This window comes from Neolamprologus brichardi, chromosome 17 (genome assembly GCF_056152115.1).
Source record: "Neolamprologus brichardi isolate AB-2024 chromosome 17, ASM5615211v1, whole genome shotgun sequence".
NCBI lineage: Eukaryota > Metazoa > Chordata > Actinopteri > Cichliformes > Cichlidae > Neolamprologus > Neolamprologus brichardi.
The window spans coordinates 23,180,597-23,202,659 of NC_142120.1; the positions used below are offsets into that span (position 1 = coordinate 23,180,597).

The following is a 22,063-nucleotide window of genomic DNA, read 5'->3' on the forward strand; positions in this document are numbered from 1 at the left end:
GTTTGACCAGCTTTATAAGTTTCAGACACTGTGAGGACATTTGACCACACTGACAGGAGTGTGTCTGTGTGATTAAAGTGGATTAGTGTGTGCTGGGGAGCAGTAGCAGTTGGAGGCGAGCAGCAGGCGGCTGGCAGCTCTGAGATGTGAGTACATTTCTGTCTGTTTCCATTCAGTCTGCAGACAGGAAGTAAAAGCAGACTTTTATTTTTTGAGTCACAGGTGTGTGTGTGGTGGGATTGAGTTTTTCTGAGTGCTGTAGAGTTGAGCTGCAAATAAAAAGGCTGCAGAAAGATTCAGAGTTTGCTGTAACCGTGTTTTACACTCAGCTGAATAAAGAACAAGATGATGCTGAATCTTGAGAAAGAAAACCGAGTTTGAGTCAGTTTGAAATATCTACTGCACGGTGAACAGAGTGAGACAAAGTACTCCAAATGCATAATATCGAGAAACAGCAGCTGACAAATCGTCTTGACTTTCACTGAGATCTTTGACTCAAACTTTATTTAAACATCAAACTGTGGTCTCACCCTCAGCTGTCCGTCTGAAGCACAGATAATCAATAGACTAATAAATCAATTACTCTCCTCTGTGTTAAATCCAGTAAAGTGAAACACGCTCAGATCTGCTGCTGTTTGTCTGTCTTTGTGAGGTTGTTTATTCTCACCTCAGGGGTCAGAGGTCATGACGGTATAGGTTATGAAAGCATCGTGTCACTGAGGGTCCTTACAGAGGCAGACAAACGTGCGTGTTGGTGCTTGGTACTGACAGCCGTGCTCTGTGAGCCTCTTTGTTTCAAACACATACTCAGGCTGACGGCTGGTCATGTGACTACAACACAGAGACATCATTATCATTTAACTCGCTCTGAGATGATGATCAATAATCTGATCAGTTCCAGTGATCTGAGGTTTTGCTGTTTGAATGGTTTGATGTCTCTGCAGTGAACACTTTTAAAAAGATATTTATTGAGCAATGTGCTGAAATGGTTAATGGATTATTTATTGATGTTTTATTCTGAAATTCAAACAGAGCTGAACGAAAAGGGTTTTCTAGTTTTAATTTCCAGTGCCATGTCTGTAGAGCTGCTGTGTTATTTTCAGCAGTCGCCTGAGTGTCTGTGAACGCAGCCTCGGTGTAGCAGGAGTTTATCAGCAGGGGGTCTGGACTCCATCCAGGTCGTCACACCTTCCCTTCAGCTGCTCTGTCACCTTAAGTCCAGGTTGTCACGACTACAGAGTGCACCCAGCAGTGGAAGCAGATTCCTTTATTCCAGAGCGCTGTTGCTGATGTCCCGTTTACAATAACTTTAATTAACTGTTAACTGTCAGGAAGCACTCCACCAAACCGCTTTGCTCAGAACGTGTTGGATGCACGACTGAACCTCAGCTCTGCACGCGACACAGCTGACCATCAGATTGAGCCGACTCTGTGAGCGTTTCAGGTACAATGGTTTAAATCGCATCTCACACAAAGAAGTATAAAGGAGTATTAAGACCACATTAAGAAAAAAAATATTGGTGACAGTTTTGAGATTAAAGACATAATTCTATTCTTAGGAAGAAAAAAAAGCAGAAAAATGTATAGATTGCAGCTGTTTCAGGACAAAGCGCCACAGCTGCTGTAGCCTCTGAGGTAGTGAGGTCGTACTTCAGGATCAGTTTTAGTTAAAGGAAGAAAATGATTTGTCTTTCAGCTCTGGGACACGATCAGCATGACAACGCTGAAGATTTGGTCAGCTTTACACAAAATCCAACAGATGTGAGATCATCGATGGTCACAGCCTCGTGCAGTATACAGGATAGATGTTGTATCACAGGACGGCTGATCAGTTTGTTTCCGTGACTGTTGAATGTTCTGTTATCTTAAAATTGTTTTCTATGAAGCAATGGCTCTTGTGAATCGTATCTGTGGAAAACACCATATAAACACTAATGGTAGCATTAACTACAACCTGAGAGGGAGAAACGTTTCCCACCTACCTCTGAAGTACTCCAAAGTACCTCTAAAATAACAAAAAGGTACTCAGGACTGTAAAATTGTGAGGGTTCTGCTTTCCTTTAAAGCATCCAAGTGTTTTTCCTTTGTTTTCCGGTACCTGCACTTTAAGTATCACCATGAATCAGTAAGTACTTTTCTGTACTGTCTCAGGCTGTATCCGTATTTGTAATTGGGGGTGAGCCACAGGAAGACACAAACCTCACAAACAGCGCCTCAAATTTTTAGCTTTTATCCTCAATTAGGCATCATAGTCTGTAATTCCACTTCCTGTCCTTTCACCAGACAGAGAGCGAGCTGGAGATCACAGGTGACATCATCAGCAGGTGACATCCTTCCCATGGTGCCCTGCAGCCTCAGAGGTCACCATGGAAGACCAGTCTTTCCCAGAATGCCAAGCTCAGGAGCTGTTTGATGAGTTTGTATCAGCATCAACCTGCAGGGCGGCGCTGCACTCCTTCAGCCAGCTTTGTGAACATCTGCAGCTGGACCCAAGCACTGCCGAAAGGCCACTGTACCGACCGATTAAACGCCGCCTTAACTACTGGAGGGCGAATGGTCTGTGGGCCAAGCTGGACCGGAGGGGGGCGCAGGAGGAGTACCAGAGGGCGCGAGCCTGCAGCGATGTGACTGTACGTTTTAAAAACACACAGCAGGAGCTTCGGTTCAAACATACTAAGACATGTTACTCAGTCATTTTATTAGGAACACCTTACTACTTCATAGATTGACTGTTCATGGCAGAGAAATTAAAACAGCATTCACAGATTTTGGTCTTAAAGTAATATGATCTTGAACTGTTGATATAAGGCTTTACTTTAAGGTTAAAAAAAAAGAGAGAAGGTAAGAATGTGTCTGATCGTCTGTTGTCTCCTCTCTCGCTGGCCAGTGTGTTATCATTGGTGCAGGGCCTTGCGGTCTGCGGACAGCAGTGGAGCTGAGCTTCATGGGAGCTCGAGTGGTGCTGCTGGAGAAGAGGGACTCCTTCTCCAGGAACAATGTGCTCCACTTATGGCCCTTCACCATCCACGACCTGCGGGGCCTCGGAGCCAAAAAGTTCTATGGAAGGTTTTGTGCCGGCTCCATCGACCACATCAGTGAGTCAGCATTCTGCTTCTGTCTCATCAGAGCAGCCAAACCATCCAGTCAGCACTTCCCGTTTCCTGTCTGCAGGTATTCGCCAACTGCAGCTTGTCCTGCTGAAGGTCGCCCTGCTCCTGGGGGTTGAAGTTCATGTCAACGTGGAGTTTAAAAACCTGGTGGAGCCAGCAGAGGACCAGCACAGACACAGTACGGCCTAAGAGTTTGAACAAAGGGGCCACTGTATGAATAATTAACCAGACAATGCTGTATGTATTGCTAGAAGAAAACTGAAGTGTGTTCACAGCTCACAGTTGCAATTTTTACATGCAAACCGAGTTAAACTGTCAGCCAAAGTGACAATGGGGGTATAAGGCCTGAAGTCAGACAAAATTTTACCTAGAGTGAAAGTGTTGAAAGAAATCATTGGTGTAACCTTGTTGTTGTTCATTAGAAAACACAGAAGCAGGTGAATAGTAGCCATCATCAGGGTCATAAACTGAGCTGCAGAATATGTGAGCGAAAGAAATGAAAGACAGACAGTACGTATGAATTTATTTTTCAGTCCTAAAAGCACTTAAAATGTAGATTCCTCAACTTTCTGTGTATCTATGTACCTGTCCAGAGCTGGGCTGGAGAATGGAGGTGAGTCCAAAGAATCACCCTGTGAGTCAGCTGGAGTTTGATGTAATAATTGGAGCAGATGGACGCAGGAACACACTGCCAGGTACAATAACACTACCAGGTATTAAAAAAATAGTCATGTACATCAGCATTATCAGGTAAATCAACATCATCAGGCATCATAGGCAAGTACAACAAGATCATCAGGTACATCAACATAGTCAGGTACAACAACACTGTCAGGCACATCAAAATCATCAGGTACAACAATTTCAGTTCTTCTAAGAGTTTTTGTGTCTTCCAGTCCATCTGAAAGTTGTAACCTACTTTTGAATCAGTACTGCAGTGTAAGCCTTTTTCTCACAGTCTGATGGAGGTTAATCCACCTGTAAATCGGAACCCTGACTGCTATATAGAAACAGCATCATTATAACATTTCAGACTGGTATGATACTTCTCTGGACTATGTGCTGTTCGACACCCCTTTTCTAAAATGTGGACACTGTGTACCTGACCATGTTGTCCTGTATCCGTGTGTGTGAACAGGTTTCAGGCGTAAAGAGTTCAGGGGGAAGCTTGCCATCGCCATCACAGCAAACTTCAAGAACAGAAACACCACAGCTGAAGCCAAAGTGGAGGAGATCAGCGGTGTGGCATTCATCTTTAACCAAAGGTTTTTCCAGGAGCTACGGCAGGAAACTGGTTTGTTCCTAAAAGTTGACACACACCTGGAGTCTGCATTCAGAGACTCTAGGTGTGATGTTCACCTGTGTCTGCCTGTTTTAGGGATTGACTTGGAGAATATTGTGTACTACAAAGATGACACACACTATTTTGTGATGACAGCAAAGAAACAGAGTCTATTGGAAAAAGGAGTCATTCTGCAGGTAACACACACACACACACCTGGAGTCATTCTCTATCCATCCCTCCGTCCATGAGCTGAGTCATGAACCCACACCATTGCTGTTGAATAATTTTAGCATTTCGAGGTGAATCTCATCCAAAACTTGCATCTTGCTCTCTGGGAGCTTCTTAACCACCCCAGGAGCCTCTCCAATGAAGCTGCTTCTTCTGAGTCTTCAGACTTTCTTTACTCTTGTCAGTAGTCCTTCTCCGTGGCCTCTCTAAACTCCTTCCACACTGTTTTGATTTTGACTGTCAAAACCACAGCTCTTTCTAGCTTCCTGGCACCTATCTGCTTTTCAGCAGACCCAGAGGTCAACTAGAAAGGATGGCTGTGGCCCACATCTGTTCAAATCTGCAATGTTTTTGAACATGACTCACTGCCCCCTCCTTATTCAAGGATACATGACAAATTGTCCTAGAGGTGAGAGTGAAAACCCTCATTTACATGGGATTTCCAATTCACCTTCACCACCTGTTTGGGTTTACCAGGTACGTCTGGAAGCCTTCCAGAGAGTTCTGAAGATAGTTACCCTGAACTGCACCCAGTCATGGACCACATATCAAGGTCTTGTTATCAAACACTCCCCGGTAAGCTCTGCTCTCAGGTCTACCTCCAGGAGGGGGCTTTGGTTTTTTATTTCAGGGCAAGGTATTCATAGCTCTCAGGGTCACTGGGAACCTACAAACCTTTCCACCACATTGAGGTGGCTGGCAGTTGTGGAGTAATTCTGCGTGAAGTCACACTCCTCAAACAAACTCACATAAGCCTGAATTAATAGTAGATGCCTTTGTTGTTTTATAGGATTTTGCAGACACAGAGCTGCTCCTCTCTCGAGGGAACGTTGACCAGAATGCATTGCAGGCATATGCCCGTGAGGCTGCAGACTTCTCCACCAATCACCAGCTGCCAACTCTGGACTTCGCCATGAATCACTATGGTCAGCCTGATGTTGCCATGTTCGACTTCACCTGCATGTATGCATCAGAGAACGCTGCTATGGTTCGCCAACGCCACGGACACCAGCTGCTGGTCACACTGGTTGGAGACAGCCTATTGGAGGTGAGACCGGTGGAGGTAAACAGGCTGTTGGAAGTGAGATACCTTGATTAATTACAGAGTCTTCCTGTCTGTTTGCAGCCCTTCTGGCCGATGGGGACGGGAGTCGCTCGAGGGTTTCTGGCAGCTCTGGATTCGGCTTGGATGATACGAAGTTGGGCTCAGGGCGCAGCTCCTCTGGATGTCCTGGCTGAGAGGTGAAGACACACCTGGACAGGATACATCTGCTGTTTTCTCACACCTGGCAACATTATGTCTGTTTGTGTGCCTTTCCTACAGAGAGAGTTTGTACCGTCTCCTCCCTCAGACGACTCCAGAGAACATGCAAAAGAACATCACTCTGTTCTCTGTAGATCCAACAACAAGATACGTGAATACCAGCCTTTTGACCGTCACACCTGCCCAGGTAAACACAGAGCGGGAAGGGCTTTTTTGTCTCTGTTGATGCTGTTTGGTTGGACTGAAGAATTTAAAGCTGAATCAATAAACAAGTAAAAGCTGCTCCTGTATGAAGGGATATTTTTTTTTGTCTTCAGGTGAGGCACCTGGTTGACACAGGAGAAGAGGTGGGGCTAACCACAGACTGCAGTGATATCATCCGGCTCCCCTCCCCCAGATACCTCAGACAGGGTGGGATAACTTTACTCTGAAGATGTTTTTTTGTTTTGTTTTTTTAACTACAGTGTGATTGATGAACGTTAGAGTGAAGTTTTTTAGTTCACAGTCTGACCTGATGGTGGCAGCATTGCCTCTCTGTCCCAACACTGTGCATGATTCTCAGCTTCTAAAAAGTATATATATATATATATATATATAGATAGATAGATAGATAGATAGATAGATAGATAGATAATTTATATATATGAATACATATATAATTTTTATAATATATAATATAACTTTTGTGTGTGTGTATAAAAGCCTTGATGAACTTCATTACGTCATTTTCAGGAACCGATCTGACAAATAGAAGATCTGACAAACTTTCTTGGAAAGCCTAAGCCTTCAGCTGAAGAGCAGCAGCTGATGAAGGATATTCAACTTCCTGTTTAAAAATGCTCTGAGGATTTCATTTGACTGGTTCCCTCTCTCTTTCTGTCTCTTCTCACAGAATCCTTCTCTCGATCCAATCAGCTGCTGACTTGGTGTCAGGAACAGACTTGTGGTTACCATGGCGTTAATGTTACTGACCTGACTACTTCCTGGAGGAGTGGCCTCGCCCTGTGTGCTCTTATCCACCGATACCGATCTGATCTGATGTAATTACTTTTAGTTAAAACTGCTCTGAGGACAGTTTCCATCACTCTGTGTTTGGGTTTTTAGTCACATGACTTTTAGTCACATGACTTTTGAAAAGTTCATTCAGACCTACCGTACTTTCCGCACTATAAGGTGCACTTAAAATCCTTTAATTTTCACAAATATCGACAGTGCGCCTTACAATCCGGTGTGCCTTATGTATGAATTCTGGTTGTGCTTACTAACCTCGAACCGATTTTATGTGGTACATGGCGCTCAAACATTAGTCAAAAATGTTTTAGTACCACTTTGGTATGCTACGAGCCGCACCGGGGCATTAGGGCTACCGTAGTTAGGAGCCTCACGTAGTAAACTGGGTCCAAAACTCCATCTGCTTCAGGTCCCAAAGTCAAACGAACACTGCAGCATCACTGAGAGTTAAAAACTGTCTAAATTCTTTCATCTTTAATAAAATGATACGCATTGCTGCTTTACCAGGTGTAACAATTAAGTTTAACATCCAGGCATCCATGAAGGCAGAATTTATTAAATTTAACAGAGTTAGAAGTTAGCAGGAAGTTAGCTCGATAGTTTCCACCTAAACATGATACAGCATGTTCTGACTGAGAGATTACTGAAAAAATTAAAAGGTGCAGCTCTGTTATCACTTCCAACATAAATGAAGACAGACAACTAAACAGCAGTGACGTTTGTAGGGTTACTGAAGTTGGACTAGCTGGTATATAATGACGTGTTACATGATCGCTAGCGACACGGCTATGTTAGCATAACATAAACACAGTGAAGCTGGAGGATGAACGCAAACTTTTTTCCACTCAATAAAACTTAACGTGAGGGTTCCCGATGGTTAGGGACAAATGAAAACGCATGGCAGGATGCTGTAAACGGACCAAAGTTCAGTCAGGAGAACAACTGAGATAATCCATCCACAATACAAGGTTAGTCATTAATATACTGCAACAACACGGGAATAGAGCAGCTGCGAGAGAATTCAACATTAATGAATCAAAATTGGACTTATCTGACTTTTTTCTTCTTTTTTTTCCCGCTTAATGCGCCTTATAATCCAGTGCACCTTGTGGTCCGAAAAATACGGTACTCAGAATCCAGAGGGACAAACTGTGTTGTGAGATATCCTGTCGGACTGAACAAAGAGATTCATGTTCTGTCAGAAACAACTTCCTGTGTCATTATGTGAGAAAACTTCATCATCAATAAAACAAGCTTCAAGAGCAGTGAAAGAACATGGTGCGAAAGTCAACAACTTATAAATAACAGAAAGTTTACTATATCAACCTTCTGTGCTTCACTCATGTACATTTACCTATGAATAATTTAAAAGATAGAACGAAAAGGTCATAAACATTTGTTCATGGAGTGTAGAGAGGAATGGTCCTTTAAAGGTGAGAGTTTTGCTTCTTCTGAGGTCTGAGTTGACTCCTGCCTCTCCTCAGAGACTTTGACTCTCTGGACGAGTCATCAGTGGAAGAAAACACTCGACTCGGCTTTGATGTGGCTGAACAAGAGTTTGGGATTTCTCCATTGATGACGGTGGAGGAAATGTCGTCTGTGGAAGAGCCGGACTCTCTGTCGATGGTCATGTACCTGAGCCAGTTTTACCAACTGCTCAAAGACTCACCGCCCCCTATGGGTGAGGCTGCAAACTGCTCCCGATCACACGTTCTACTGAAAAGGGCTGCTAAAAAAGACGTGGTAATCCAACATGTTTGTTTCAGGCTGCTTGAGGCACATCACTGACCTGCGATCAGCTCTCATCGCTCCCGCCTCCCTCCTCAGCCGACTGGGAACCAGTTTGTCCAGGAAGAGAAACCCAAAGGTAGCGTAGTTCCACCTCCTCATACCTGCAGTCATCTGTGTGAAATTAAAGATGGTAATAATTTGTGGTATCTGCAGGAGCATGGGGGGGCATTGGGTAAAAAGAGGAAGACCAGTCAGCAGAGTCGAGAGCAGCAGGAGGTCAGTGTCCACACTTCACTTCAAAATCAGCTCATGTTAAATTATTCAGATCTTCAACCAGAACCAGACATTGAAGGACAGAGAGCGTTAGACATTCAGAGTGGAGATGGTGAGCGGTCCGGCTGTCCGGCCATTTTCTTCGTCTTATCTAGTTCAGGGTCGGGTTCAGATGAAGACTTTTCTTTAATTCATCAAGACTCACAACTTAAGACAAATGCTTCTTTTTCACTCTGATGACCCTTTTCAGTCTCTGTAGGCCATGTGACTCAGGTGGAGATGGAGAAACTTCCATCACCAGGGCCTGAGCTGGCCACTCTTTCTCTCTTCAGTCTGGACTGATGGATGCGGCCTCTTTGCTCATTTACACACCACACCACTGATGGCGAGGATGCCACAAAGCTGACACCAGCACAGTGTCAGGGCCAAAGGTGGAGCCGCTGATGTCACTGTCTGTGGGAGAAGCCACCTCAGGAAACTCACTACTGTTTGGCAGCTGACTTTCCTCTGATGACTATCACCTGATTTTTTTTTTTTAATGGATATTTTGTTTTGCAGTCATGTGACCTGAATGGTGATATTGAGAGCCAGTCATTTGAGGAGGAGTTTGTGGGTGGGGCCAGTCGGTCCAGAGTTCGTTTGATGGCCAATCAGCTACAGGCAAAGCTGCATGAAAGTTCATCTACCTGCAGGACATCTTCTTCTGCTGCTGCTGCTGATTTCCGTCGACAAGTGAGAGCGTGTTGATTTCTGATGAATCATATTGATTTCTGATGGTCAAATAGGGGTTGTGGACATGATGTGTGTACTATTAATGTTTCTATAAATGCAAACACCCTGTGTTAACCAGCAGGGGGAGCTATCCAGCCTCCCTCCAGCCTCCCAACCAGCAGAAAGTCAGCCGACTGCAGCTCCAGTTCACTTGTCATCATGGAGGCCGGTAAAGACCAGTAGAAGCCAGTAGAGACAGATGAGACATGTTGGAGTACTGATAAACTACATTTTCACTTTAAAGACTCATTTAAGAGGATGCAGGTGGCTGGATGGTTAAAATAAATAGATAATTTCCCTTTTTGCTGTCTGTTGATACTTCTGAGATCCTCATGTGAATCACACAGATGTTAGTTTGGTTCGTGAGAAGTTTCTTTCTCATGGATTCATGTGCTGGACACACAGGGTGATGTAACTACGAACCAAATTGAGTTTTCGGTTTGAATTGAGACCCTTTAAAGAGGATTTCTCTATGGTGTGTGATAGACATCACCGATTGGTTCAGGTTTTGGTTCTAGCCTCCTGCATCGTCACAGTTTCTGCAGAGTCCAGACTGCAGATGGAATAACGTCTGCTGTCTCTGCCAGAAAAAAAGAACTCTTCAGCAGGAGCAGATGAGTTTTCGATTCAAACAGAAGCTCAAGGCTCAGGCAGTTCTCGATGGGGACGAACAGGTGCCTGAGCAAGTACCTGAACAGGTATCTCTGATGGGTTTTGGTGTGTTTGTGTGCTGAACGTATACCCCTCCTCCCGTAGTGCTCTGGTTTGTTCGGGCCTCGGTGTCCCCCGGCTGCACTCGTGCTCGTCAGCCTGAACATCCTCAGTGGATCGTTGAGTCCTGCAGGGCTGTACCGATCGCCTGCTTCATGTGATCAATAACAAAGTGAGGCTCATGAATAGCTCCTATTGAGCAGAGGAGCTGTTCTCAGATCAGCCTGCAGCTCTGATGTGTTTGGTGACTGAGCACTTTGTGCGGCTGGACTTTCCCTCCATCTGTCGCTGTGTTTTCAACCAGCATCACAAGCAGGGTTTATTTTCCTCTCCTCTGGCTGCCCCATCGCTGAAAACAAGTTAGATCTCCTGGAAGATTCACCTGGTCCTGAACGGTATGATGTCCCACAGCTCAGATGTATCGTGGCCATAAACCCTGATCAGGGTGAAGAAGCTGGAGTTACTGTCATGCCTCAGATGTTGCTGCCAGCTTTGATAGAAAACTAACCCCAATATTTCACCCCAAAGAGTACAAACACAAAGACACTAAATAAATCCTGGAGACGTGGAGAACTACTCAGATGAGAAGGTAAAAGGTCACATGTGAAAATTCCTGCTTAAACACCATAACGCTGAACGTGATGCTGGTAAAAAGCACTTGATATCCTATCACTCTCAGTGGTGGATCAAGGGCCTCATTTATAACAACTGCATAGTGTAAATCTAAAGGGGTCTCACTGGTGTTAGTTTCTTCACACTCAGGTGTGTGGATCAAAGAACAAACTTTTGGAAACAGAAGTTACTTCCACACCAGCATCTTCCTTCCCTTCTTTAACAGTCTCACCCTCACATTTCCTTCCCTTACCCTAACCCTGACCCTTGGGTCTGTATGCTTCTGCTCATGGTCAGCTAAGGTTGTTTTCACACCTGCAGTGTTTAGTCAGTTTAAATCAACCTCTGGTTTATTCTGCCTGTGTGCGCGGTTCGTTTGTGCAGGTGTGAACACAGTAATTGCACTCGAGTGCAGACCAAAACAACCGAACCAGCTACCAAGCGTATGTTACAAGTTTGAGCTAAACATCATCCTGTACGAACATATCTTTGTATTCTCAGTGCAGGAAAGTGCTATAGACGTGCAAAGGTCTGTACAGGCTAGCAGCTACCATGAATGTCTCCGAGTTCTATGAGCGGGCTGAAGTGAAACAAAACAAAGCAAAACTACAAGTTTTAAACTCATCAGCTGAGTCGGACCAGAGGACACGCGCTACAGGTGTGAAAACGTCCTTTGAGGCAGATGATGTCAGGGTTCAGGTCTCGCCGTCTTTCCTGGATATTAAAAGTGAATATATGGAGTTCATTTTCAGCTCACTGCACAGGTTAACTGCAGATGAAAGGATATGGTTCATAAATGAGGCCCATGGTCTGTGGCTGTAATGTGTCTGTGTCTGTCTGTCTGTCTGATCAAAGTGCCTTCAAATGTACACGGGTGGCGTGAGCTCACTGGCTGAGCAGATAACCAGTCGTATGCAGAGTCAGGAGGACGGTGGTGGGGTAAGACTGCTTCAGTATTCTGCGCCTTGTTCACTTCGGCTCTTTGACTTTGTTTCAATCAGCTGAAGTGAAGAAGATGTTGTGATAAATCAGCTGATAACTTTGCCCAACTGATGATGGAATTCAGTTTGCTGAGACTTCTTTTCCTCGTTTCTTTTTTCTTGTGGTTTCTTCATTTCTTTCATTCTTCATGCCCTAATGTCTCCTTTCTTTTAGCTTTTTAGTCTGTCACCTTGCCTTCCATCCCAGCCTTGTTTCCTTTCCTCCACTTTCACTTCCTTTCTTTTAACCTTTCCTCCATCTGTTGCTGTGTGTGTCCCCGCAGGCCTCTGCCAGCTGCAGTCACGTCTGTTTCTTCTGTAAGCAGAGGGTTTATGTGATGGAGCGTCTCAGTGCAGAGGGCTTGTTCTTCCATCGCAGTTGCTTCCAGTGTGGTTCCTGCAGCAGTCCCCTCCGCCTGGCCTCGTACACATACGACCAGCACGCCGGTCAGTGCACTCACATCCCCCTCCTCCACCCTTCTCTGCTGTTGGGGTTTAGGTTTTAACAGGTTTCCATGTTCAGCAGGAAAAAGGAGAGGTGTTCACTCTCTTTCTGTGGGGACAAACAATGACCTCACAGTCATGAAACACATTTTTAGAGCCAGTGTCTCCCTGAGCAGATCATCGCCATTGACCCTCAAAATAAACCTCCAGTTTGACCCTGACCTCCAGGAGAGAAAACAGATGTCTGACTTTGAGATGAGACCATAAGAGACAGAGTTGATATGGACTTTCTCAACCCACACACTGAAAAACTTCTATTGATGGCAGAACGTTAGATTAAACCTGAGTGACAGAGCTGAACTCATCGGTCTCATTCCTGAGGCGTGGTATCAGACGATATTAGACTCATGACTATGGCTGCCACAAACGATTATTTTGATAGTCGACTAGTCACCGATTATCTTTGCGATTAGTCGACTAATCAGATCATGCATCCATTGGACGTAAAACGTATAGATTATTGCACCAGCATGCATCTGCTCTTATATAACTATCATTAGCTTACAGCTTTAAATGTTTAAGGTATGTGCTAACTAAAAATAAAGACAAGATGATAGTTTATTAAATTTTAATGAAATTTGCAGATTGTTTAGGTGAAGTTTAATAAACTCCTTGCTATCTAAAATATAACGGGACACCGGAGTATATTCTCGAGCACATCATACTTCTGATAATCAGTTGTCTGCTTGACATTTATTCAGCTGTGTAAAAACTATAACTTTAATCTAATTTAAGTTTTAAACTTTCATTTAAAACCGATTTACTCAGGAACAAATAAAATACTAAAAAAAAAAAAAAAAGCCAAACAACAACATTTTGAAGTTATCTAAGTGACTTATATATGTTTAACCTGAGTAGTGAAAGACGGCGGTGGGTTTGAAAACGATTTGCAGGGAGTCCGGTGTTCTCACGGGCTCTAGTGAGCCTAGCCCCCGGCTAGCTGTGGAGCTAGTGGGTAACAGATGTCTCCGAAAACGTCGGAGTGCTTTTGAAAATATGTGGTGTCTTGATAAACTGAGCAGATATTTGAAGTTTACACAGCTACATTCTCGCCCGAAAACATTTTAAACATTTATTTTGTGACCCAGAAAGAATAATAAGAGTAATATTAAAACTAACTAGCTGGCGCCATTGTTGGAAATGCGCTATGAATTCTGGGACAGAGCTTCTTCTTCTTCTTCGGGGTTTAACGGCAGCTGGCATCCTTGTACATGCAGTGCTGCCATCTTCTGTTTCAGTCCGTTATTACACTCTTAAATCCTACTACTTATTTCTGCGGCTTTTGTGATCTTGCAAAGCTTCAAACGACGCGTCGACTATTAAATTAGTCATAGACGATTTTGATAGTCGACATAATCGTGACTAGTCGACTAATCGTGGCAGCCCTACTCATGACTAAGTGGAGGATAAAGCCTCTCTGTGTCCACCGCACAGATAAATAAAGTTCACAGCCGAATCTGTAGCTTTACTAGACAATTAGCAACAAAAACAGGGAGCAGTGTGACATCAAATTAAAAGATCCAATCAGAAACCAGAGAAGAAAAGACAAAACGGCCTCATTTGCAGATAAATTTGCTTGTTTTTGAAGAGCGTTAATGTGTGGGGGGGGACCTGTGTCAGTCTCCGCGGTATCTTTGGGTCTTTGGGGATAAAAATGGAAACGGCCTCAAACACTGGCCTGTGGGCCAGATCTGGCCTCCTGATGAAGATCTGTAACCCTACCATGAGCTCAAGTTCTGCTCTCACAGTCTGAATGTGTTTTCATGTGGACTACTTACTTGGACCCATTAGCCGGTCCACCCTGAGTGGACCGGCTAATGAACAGCTGATGAAGCCCAGACCCCCTGCTGTGCGTCAGGCCACCGGTAGTTTGAAGTCATTTTATTTGCAAGATAGATTTCATAAATGAAAAAGAAACAGAAACCTTCAGAGACATAGGTCCACACTCACCTCCGTACATCTGTAACTCGTTAGCAGACTCATAATCGTGTATCAAAAAACAATCTGATTAGTGTCTGAGTCTCAGGTCTGCCGATTCATGAGTGGGGAGAAAATGTTTGACCCCAGCAACACACAACCTGCCCTGCAGACTCACTCTGATTTTTCTGCCCATCACTGTAGTACTCTGATTACTGTCAGGTGGTGGTGTCATGTGATCGGCAAGCTCAGTTCAGGACGCCATGGGAGCCCTGAGCCTCGCCGCCACGCATTTCCACACCACATTTTTAACCACACAAAGTGTCTATTGTGGGTCTGACAGCTGAATTCTGCAGCTCAGCAGCCAATGAGAACACAGTGGTCACATGACTGATGAGTTTAAAGTCGAGGCGGGAGTCGGTGTGAAGGTTGCTATAAAAATATGAATTTTGGGAAGCCTTCAGAGACGAGGGCTGCAGAATACCCTCCACATCTGTCTGTGTGAGATACTTGTGTGTGAGAGACACACACCTGTCCTGACATCCTGTCTGTCGTCCTCTGTGTCTCAGGGAGGTTTTACTGCCTGCAGCGCTCCGAATGTCACCTAAGTGCTCAAGCCGTGAGGAAGAGGCCGACGCCATCTGACAGAGCTGTGTCACACCGAACGTCAATCGTAAGAACCACTTTTACTTTCATTGTGATATTATCTGTGTGCACCTGACCTGCAGGTGTGGGCAATTTATTAGTTCAAGCCGTGGAAGGTAGAACAGGTGATCAGATGCTCTTCAGGTGGTAATTTTAGTTGGAGATCAGGGTGGTGGTGGTGGTGGTGTTGTGTGGCTGGACCTTGAATGGAGTGCTGACAGGAGCAGCTACCTGCCTGTGGAACCGATCAGTTCAGGTGTTTCTGTTCACGGCAGGCAAGCTGTTCAGGATCATCACTGTTTAGCGAGTCAGTACGGAAGATCGATCATGCCAGAAATGTTGAGTTCAAAAATAATAAAAACACACATTAACAGAAGAAATAATGACACAAGGAAAACTAGACCTTTCTTCAATCACCTGTATAAGTTTTTTTCAACCTTTAAATCCTAAATAGCAAATATTTCGCCTTTGAAAAATAAAGATAATGATTCTGATAACGATTTAATAAAGTTCATCTGCTAAACTCATTTTAGAAAATGAATGTGACAAAAAACTCTTTTTGTAAATTTAATTTAGAATCAGAGTTACTGAAAACTTTTGAGTTTTAGAGTTGGAATAATTACAGGACTAATAAATAAACGCATATCTTTGTCTTTGAAGGGGTCCCAGAGCTCGGCGCCATCTCTGTCTGACTTTCTGATTTCAGCAGGCCGCCGACCATCCTCAGGTGAGCTAGCTTCACCTGTGTGTGTGCTTTCAGTGTCCATACGTGTTCACACTGAGCGCGCTCCTTAAACGGGAATCGATGTGGGCTTTAGTGTGTCTGTGTGTCTGTGTGTGTCTGTGTGTGTGTGTGGCTGCGTTGGTGTGTTGGCAGCTGCTTCTCTAATGGCGGCGACGCCGGAGAGGATCGAGCTGGAAATCTGGCACCGGAGCTCAGAGGCGGAGCTGCAGGAGGAGCTGGAGGAGGTTTCCGAGGAGGTCCTGAACCTATTCAACCTGAGCACCGACAATCAGACGGGGTCCAGGTCCAGAAGGTCGGTAAACCTCAGGAAGTAGAAAAAAACAGCCTCGGCTTTAATAATGCTTCAGCCTTTCTGCTGAATGATGGGAATCACCGTTCCATACAGTAAACATGTCTTGGATGTAAAGAGCTGGAGGTCACTCACGTTTTACTCTAAAAACTTCAATATGAAATATTTTGTGGTGTGAAAAGTACGAATTAATAAAGAAACTTAAATGTTTACATCAAAATAAAGATTACAATAAAAGTTTTTTTAAAATTTATGTTATATTTGTGTATTTAGACCCCACAAAATTTTTAATGTTTGTAGGAATTTTTTTTTAATTGTTTTGACTTTTGAATTTAAAATGTTGCCTTTTTAAAAAAAATTCTAGTCTAATCTGTAAATATTTAATCAATCTAGCTATGGCTCTATTTTTTTTTATATATATATAAAATGCACTTTAGTTTGTTTGGTTGGCAGTGTTGGTCCTCCATCCCAACTGTTTTATGTATCCTGTATTCAGTTCAGAGTCAGACATGGAGGAGGAGGCAGAGGGAGGAGGCTGTGTAACCTCAGACGAGACGAGATCTTCATCGAGAGAAACGCTGCAGCTTTACCTGAAAGTCCAGGAGGAGGAGGAGGAGGAAGGCAGTGACATGGAGTCCAGCGATGGTGAGTTAAAGTCTTTGTGAGTTTTTGGGTGTGAAGTAGGGGTCTTGAGTTTGAGATGTGCTGTTGTCTGTCTCCCCCTGCTGGTAGAGGGGGAGTACGACCCCTGGGAGATGGAGCGCCGCTCGGGCTTATGGCTCCTGTTAGAGGAGGAGACAGGTAGCACCTACCTGAACCTGCTAACCAAACTCCTTTTATAAAACCACAGATTTTAGAATAACCACTGTGTTTAACATAAATGTTTAACTCTGTGTGTGTGTGTGTGTGTGTGTGTGTGTGTGTGTGTGTGTGTGTGTAACAACAGCAAAATTTTAATTCTAATTTCATTAAAAATGGAATGAAAGGACAGCAGCGCTCCATGGGAGGATCAGAGGACGGGGACAGGAAGTTATTAAAACTCAAACACTGACCTGATGAATGTGTGACACAAAGTTCAAAGTCAGCTTCCTTTTCGTTGTGAGCTCAGCTGCTGCTTCTAAAGGCCGTCGTTCTAATCTTTACTCTCGCTGCCTCACATTCATTAACATCAATAAACATTAATATTAAAAGGTGTGTGTGTGTGTGTGTGTGTGTACAGAGTGCATATACACATTACTTCATACACTATCTCCTCCCTTCAGAGGCGGAGCTTCCTCCTTACAGCTCTGACACACCTGTTCAGCCTGACTCCACCTCTTCCATGAACTCATCTGTGACTCCACACCCTGTCGCCACCACCGCCAGCACAGCCTCCTTCATCACCACACCTGACTCCCCTCACATTGAGGATGGAGCCAGAGTGTCACTCACACCTGCCATTGTCATGGAGACACCTGCTGCCAGTGGGCGGGGCTCATTTGACAACATCACACCTGAACTACCGCAAAATAGGCCCCTCCTCCTGCAAGACAAAGGGGAGGGGTCAGAGGAGGACCCAGGAACATTTAGGAGGAAGAGGAGGACGACGAGACGGCGAGAAGCTCATAGCCTCCCCCCTAGACTCCTCTTCCCCCCCCTGCAGCCTGGGGGCAGGGCTCTCCTCTTTAAGATGCTCAGAGAGGCTCCTCCCCCTGGGGAGATGGAGCTGGGAGGGGTTGGAGCCAGAAATCTATTAAAGACTGTGTTTTCTGGAAACAAGAATGAGCAGAAGAAGAAGGGGGGTGGGACTTTACCTGCAGAGAGGGTGAAGGAGAAAACAGCCAGTCAGAGATTCACAGGTGGCCATAATAACAACACCTTTAGTCAGTGTGATGTCACTGTGATGATGTAATAGCTGTACCTTCTTTGTCCAGATGTGAGAGCAGAGGTGTCAGATCTTGATTCATCCACCGTGTTGCAGAGATGTTCCCTGAAGCCCCAAAACAACGTAAGCACTCCGACCAATCAGAGTTCAGCATTATTCCAACCAATCTGAGACCTAAATCATACCCAGACTCACTAAGGGATAGGGATATGGGTCAGACAAACACCTAGACTGGGTCTCTCACCTGAAGTCTTCTTTTGCAGCTGCGTTTGGAGTTGCTTGACCTGACCAATGAAATTCAGAGGGTTGCCATCGAGGAGGAGGAGAACCAGGAGGTATCACCTGACACACAATGACCAGACTGACTTTAAACTCGACTGACATACCGACTTGTTGAAACTATCCGAGACTTAAATGGACGTAGATTCACGTCTCGTCTATCAGTTTGACTGTTTTCTGTCCTCCGTGTTTCTTCTTCCTGCAATCAGCCACCATACGTTCCTCACGCTCTGGCTTTCAAACGATCATACGCCATCAAGGTACACACACCTGATCCTCTGAGGGTTGTGGTGGTCCAGCAGTTTCACTTCCTGTCCTGATGCTTACGCACTGCTGTTTCAGAGACGCCCCCTGAAAGACAGAGTCCCGCTACAGGACTCTGATGGCCAGTCTTCCTGCCCCACGGAGGTGGTGGGGGTCCTGGTCCAGCCGAAGGAGGCATCCAGTTTGAGCGTGAAGGAAACCATGTTCCAGAGGGAGCGTGAGGATGACGACAATGACCTGGACACCAGAATCACGCGACGGGTTCAGAGAGCCGCAAGGAGACAGGCCAAACAGGAAGAACTGAAAAGACTCCACAAGGCCCAGGTGAGGTTACCTGTGTACAGTTGAGGTTACCTGAGTTCAGGTGAGATTACCTGATGTTGCGTTCTGTGTCTTAGATGATCCAGAGGCAGCTGCAGCAGGTGGAAGAGAAACAGAGGCAGCTGGAGGAGAGAGGAGTGATGGTGGAGAAAGCTCTGAGGGGAGAAGCAGGTACTGAAAATACAGGCCAAAGGAATACCTGAACTTACTTGGTTCTACCTGAACTCAGGTGTGCTTCTACTTGAATCCACCTGTGCTTGTGTTTCTGTTAGATTACTGGGGAGAATCCAGCCAAAGCGCAGACATGGAGCTTCACCTGGGAGGTCAGTTCACATATCCGGTTACCTGTGGAGTACATATACAGCAGGTATTATGCGGCGCTGAACCCGGTTTTCTGTGTAGGGCTCGGGAAACTGGATAATCCGCCGCTGATGCAGCAGTGGTTCCAGCTGGTCCAGCAGAAGAACGTTCTGGTCCGATATGAAGCTGAGCTCATGATCTTGTGAGTATGTGACCTTTGACCTCTCACCTGGGCAGATTCCTGGGGTGTGATGGTTCTGGCTGTGTTTCAGCGCTCGAGAGCTGGAGCTGGAGGACCGGCAGAGTCGCCTGCAGCAAGAGCTCCGAGAGAGGATGGCTGTGGACGGTAACACAGACAAGATCAGAGCTCACCTGCTCACCTGTGTGTTTCTGTGTGATGATCACCTGTGTGTGTGTGTGTGTGTGTGTGTGTGTGTGTGTGTGTGTGCCCACGCGCATGCAGACCACCTGAAGGACGAGGAGCAGCTGGCTGAGGAGCGTCTGATCCTGGAGGAGATGCTGGAGGTGGTTGAGCAGAGAGACTCTCTGGTGTCCCTGCTGGAAGAGCAGAGACTGCAGGAGCGACAGGAAGACAGGGACCTGGAGCAGCTGATGGTGTCTGGAGGACTGGGACTCACCTGGACCTGAGGTGGTTAGACTTTCTGTCTCACCTGTCAGAGGTCTTTAAACCCACCTGGACGCAGGCAGGGATGATATGTTTAAAACTGCAAACTGTCGAGTTGACCTGAGGAGAGTCTGGTTTAGTGCAGGTAAACAGTCCAGATGGAGAGAAACAATTACATTTATTAACGTTTTAAAACTGATTCATAAAAACGAGCAGAAACAGGATGTCTTAGTCTGAAATCAGCTGACCTCTAATGTTTCCTTAGAGGTTAGTCATGAGAGCAGCTTGATGGATTAAATCTAGCAGAACCCAAACAGATACAGGATGGTCTGAACTGAACCATCCAATCATGTGTGATGATGTCATTCACCCCAGAGAAGATGGGAAAAACCTCCACTTTTCTGACTGCAGGAGTTAGTACTAATGCTAACAGCCTGTATTAGCTATAGTGATGGAAAACTGACATGGCTGCTAGCCAATACCATGCTACTGCTACTGCTAACCAGCTACCATAACCCACTAGCTGTGTTGCTACCTGGAGTAAAAGTAAGCTAATCTAAATGAAGAGGTGTTTGTGCAGCTTGTCCTGGTGCAGAGTTTAAATATCTGTAACTACTCGAGAGAGAGAGCACAAAGGTGGACTTCAGCTCTCAGTGCTGAGCTATCTTAAAACTCCATTCTTTCTACTGACAACAGGGGTAAACTCCTCTGATCTGAGCTCAGTAAACTCTTTCCTGAGGAGTTTACAGTCTCAGATGCTGGTTAATTAATTACATGCTGTGTGTCAAATGTTTGAATACAGTAGAATAGAATAGCCCTTTACTGTCATTGTACATGCACAACAAAATTGTGGAGGCTCCACCCCAGCAGTCAGGAGTAAAATATAAAAACTAGACTGCAAGAATTCAAGAACTCAAAAGTAAGCTCAATAGGCAGGTAGACTAATGAATCAAATTAATTCTACTAGAAACCAGTTGTATACAAGAACTGGACCCATTCCTAATATTTTAGATATTAAAACTGATATTAAAACATTTAAAACAGTGTATTTAAATCCTTTGAGGCCGAACCCTCTGGTCTCATATCACTGTTTTTAAAACTCTTTTATAAAGTTTAGGCACTCTTAAAATAAGCTAACACTCACTAAAGATGTTTGAGCATTTCACAAACAGAGCCTTTGTGGTCCTTTAGTATCTCTGGTGACTCCTGATGATGGCTGGGACCTGGTGGGGTTGGTGGATGTGGTTTTTGACACAAAAGTTGTTTTTTTTAACAAAAACTTTAATATTTAATAAAAAAAATGTTTTAAAACATCTGATGAACCATGTGACCCAGCCTCAATGACATTTTTATTTAATTGATTATTGATTGTGCCATCAGATCACCTGTGTGCCTTACCTGCCACCTTATCGATAACATGTGTTCATGCGGTGATGATGGTTATTACTGTAACTCTGTGCTGTGAAATAAACCTCTCATTTCTGACATTCTGGCTCATTTTCTGCTCAGAAATTACATTTTATTATTATGATTAAATACAAACACATTAAGCTTTTTTGAGAAGATCGATGAACTATTCCTCCCTTATAACATTTGATTGTTGAACATAAGTTGTGACTCCTCTACAGCTTTGTATTCAATGCACAGTGAGAGAAAGATCTGGAAGCTTCAGTCACAGAAGAGTAAAAAATAAATCACCTGACCTTTAATTTAAAATAAAAAATTTTAATTTAATTTAATTTAAAATATTTTGTCTCTCAGTGGTGCTCCGGCTCCTCTTCCTCTGCATGCTTGTGTAACTATTTCTGTGGCTTCACACTACCCAACACATGATGGTGAAACGTTTGTCCTGTTAATGCTCCAACTGAAAGAGGAAGTGAATTACAGGCTCTGACCTCTGAATGTTGTCATTCTTTTGTTTTCTTCCTCAAACTGTCTGTTCAGTGGTGTTAGGTAAGCTCTGAGCTTTCTATTGCAACACGTGAACCTTCTTCATGTTCGGGTCTGACACTGCAGCTTTACAAACATTAAAGTCGTCATCTGAAGGTAATTACTTTTCAGTGCCAAAAGAATTAAAAGCAGTGAAGACAGCACAGCACTGTGATGGTTATGTTTCCTTTATCTTAAGGTTTCCATCACTCTGAGTTCAGAACAGGTGGCTTTTACACCCAAAGTGAGTCTGGATGTCAGGTAGAGGCGAGTAAACAGAGACTTTTTGGATCTGAATGAACATTTAAATAAGTTAACAAGCTACGTCCTGACGCTTGGAGTAGTCAGAAACAGCACACTTTGTTTTAGAGATTTCATTCAAATATTTGAGGTAATTTTTCATGA

General features: G+C 44.4%; 1 protein-coding gene across 1 annotated transcript; it reads left to right on the forward strand.

Moving 5' to 3' along the window:
- On the forward strand, positions 1 to 21,214 carry mical3b (microtubule associated monooxygenase, calponin and LIM domain containing 3b). Its single transcript, XM_087830391.1, has 35 exons — positions 1 to 146; positions 2,284 to 2,630; positions 2,888 to 3,095; positions 3,172 to 3,288; positions 3,704 to 3,805; positions 4,249 to 4,404; positions 4,489 to 4,589; positions 5,414 to 5,671; positions 5,750 to 5,865; positions 5,948 to 6,074; positions 6,205 to 6,298; positions 6,780 to 6,927; positions 8,383 to 8,579; positions 8,665 to 8,765; positions 8,843 to 8,905; positions 9,461 to 9,634; positions 9,753 to 9,842; positions 10,261 to 10,371; positions 11,852 to 11,935; positions 12,261 to 12,423; positions 14,967 to 15,070; positions 15,703 to 15,769; positions 15,920 to 16,079; positions 16,573 to 16,721; positions 16,809 to 16,877; positions 17,339 to 17,914; positions 17,990 to 18,063; positions 18,204 to 18,275; positions 18,429 to 18,479; positions 18,562 to 18,807; positions 18,882 to 18,975; positions 19,077 to 19,127; positions 19,207 to 19,306; positions 19,377 to 19,450; positions 19,568 to 21,214. Exons 2-35 carry the CDS (start codon positions 2,367 to 2,369, stop codon positions 19,750 to 19,752), a joined length of 4,746 nt encoding a protein of 1,581 aa, XP_087686517.1. The 5' UTR covers positions 1 to 146; positions 2,284 to 2,366; the 3' UTR covers positions 19,753 to 21,214.
- The last annotated feature ends 849 nt before the right edge of the window (positions 21,215 to 22,063 follow it).

Excerpts from the sequence above, each read along its gene's own strand:
- mical3b (XM_087830391.1), top strand. The coding sequence starts at position 2,367 with ATGGAAGACCAGTCTTTCCCAGAATGCCAAGCTCAGGAGCTGTTTGAT. Across the intron at positions 3,096-3,171 it reads CGGCTCCATCGACCACATCA|GTATTCGCCAACTGCAGCTT; the intron begins GTGAGTCAGCAT and ends TCCTGTCTGCAG. Across the intron at positions 9,635-9,752 it reads CTGCTGATTTCCGTCGACAA|CAGGGGGAGCTATCCAGCCT; the intron begins GTGAGAGCGTGT and ends TGTGTTAACCAG.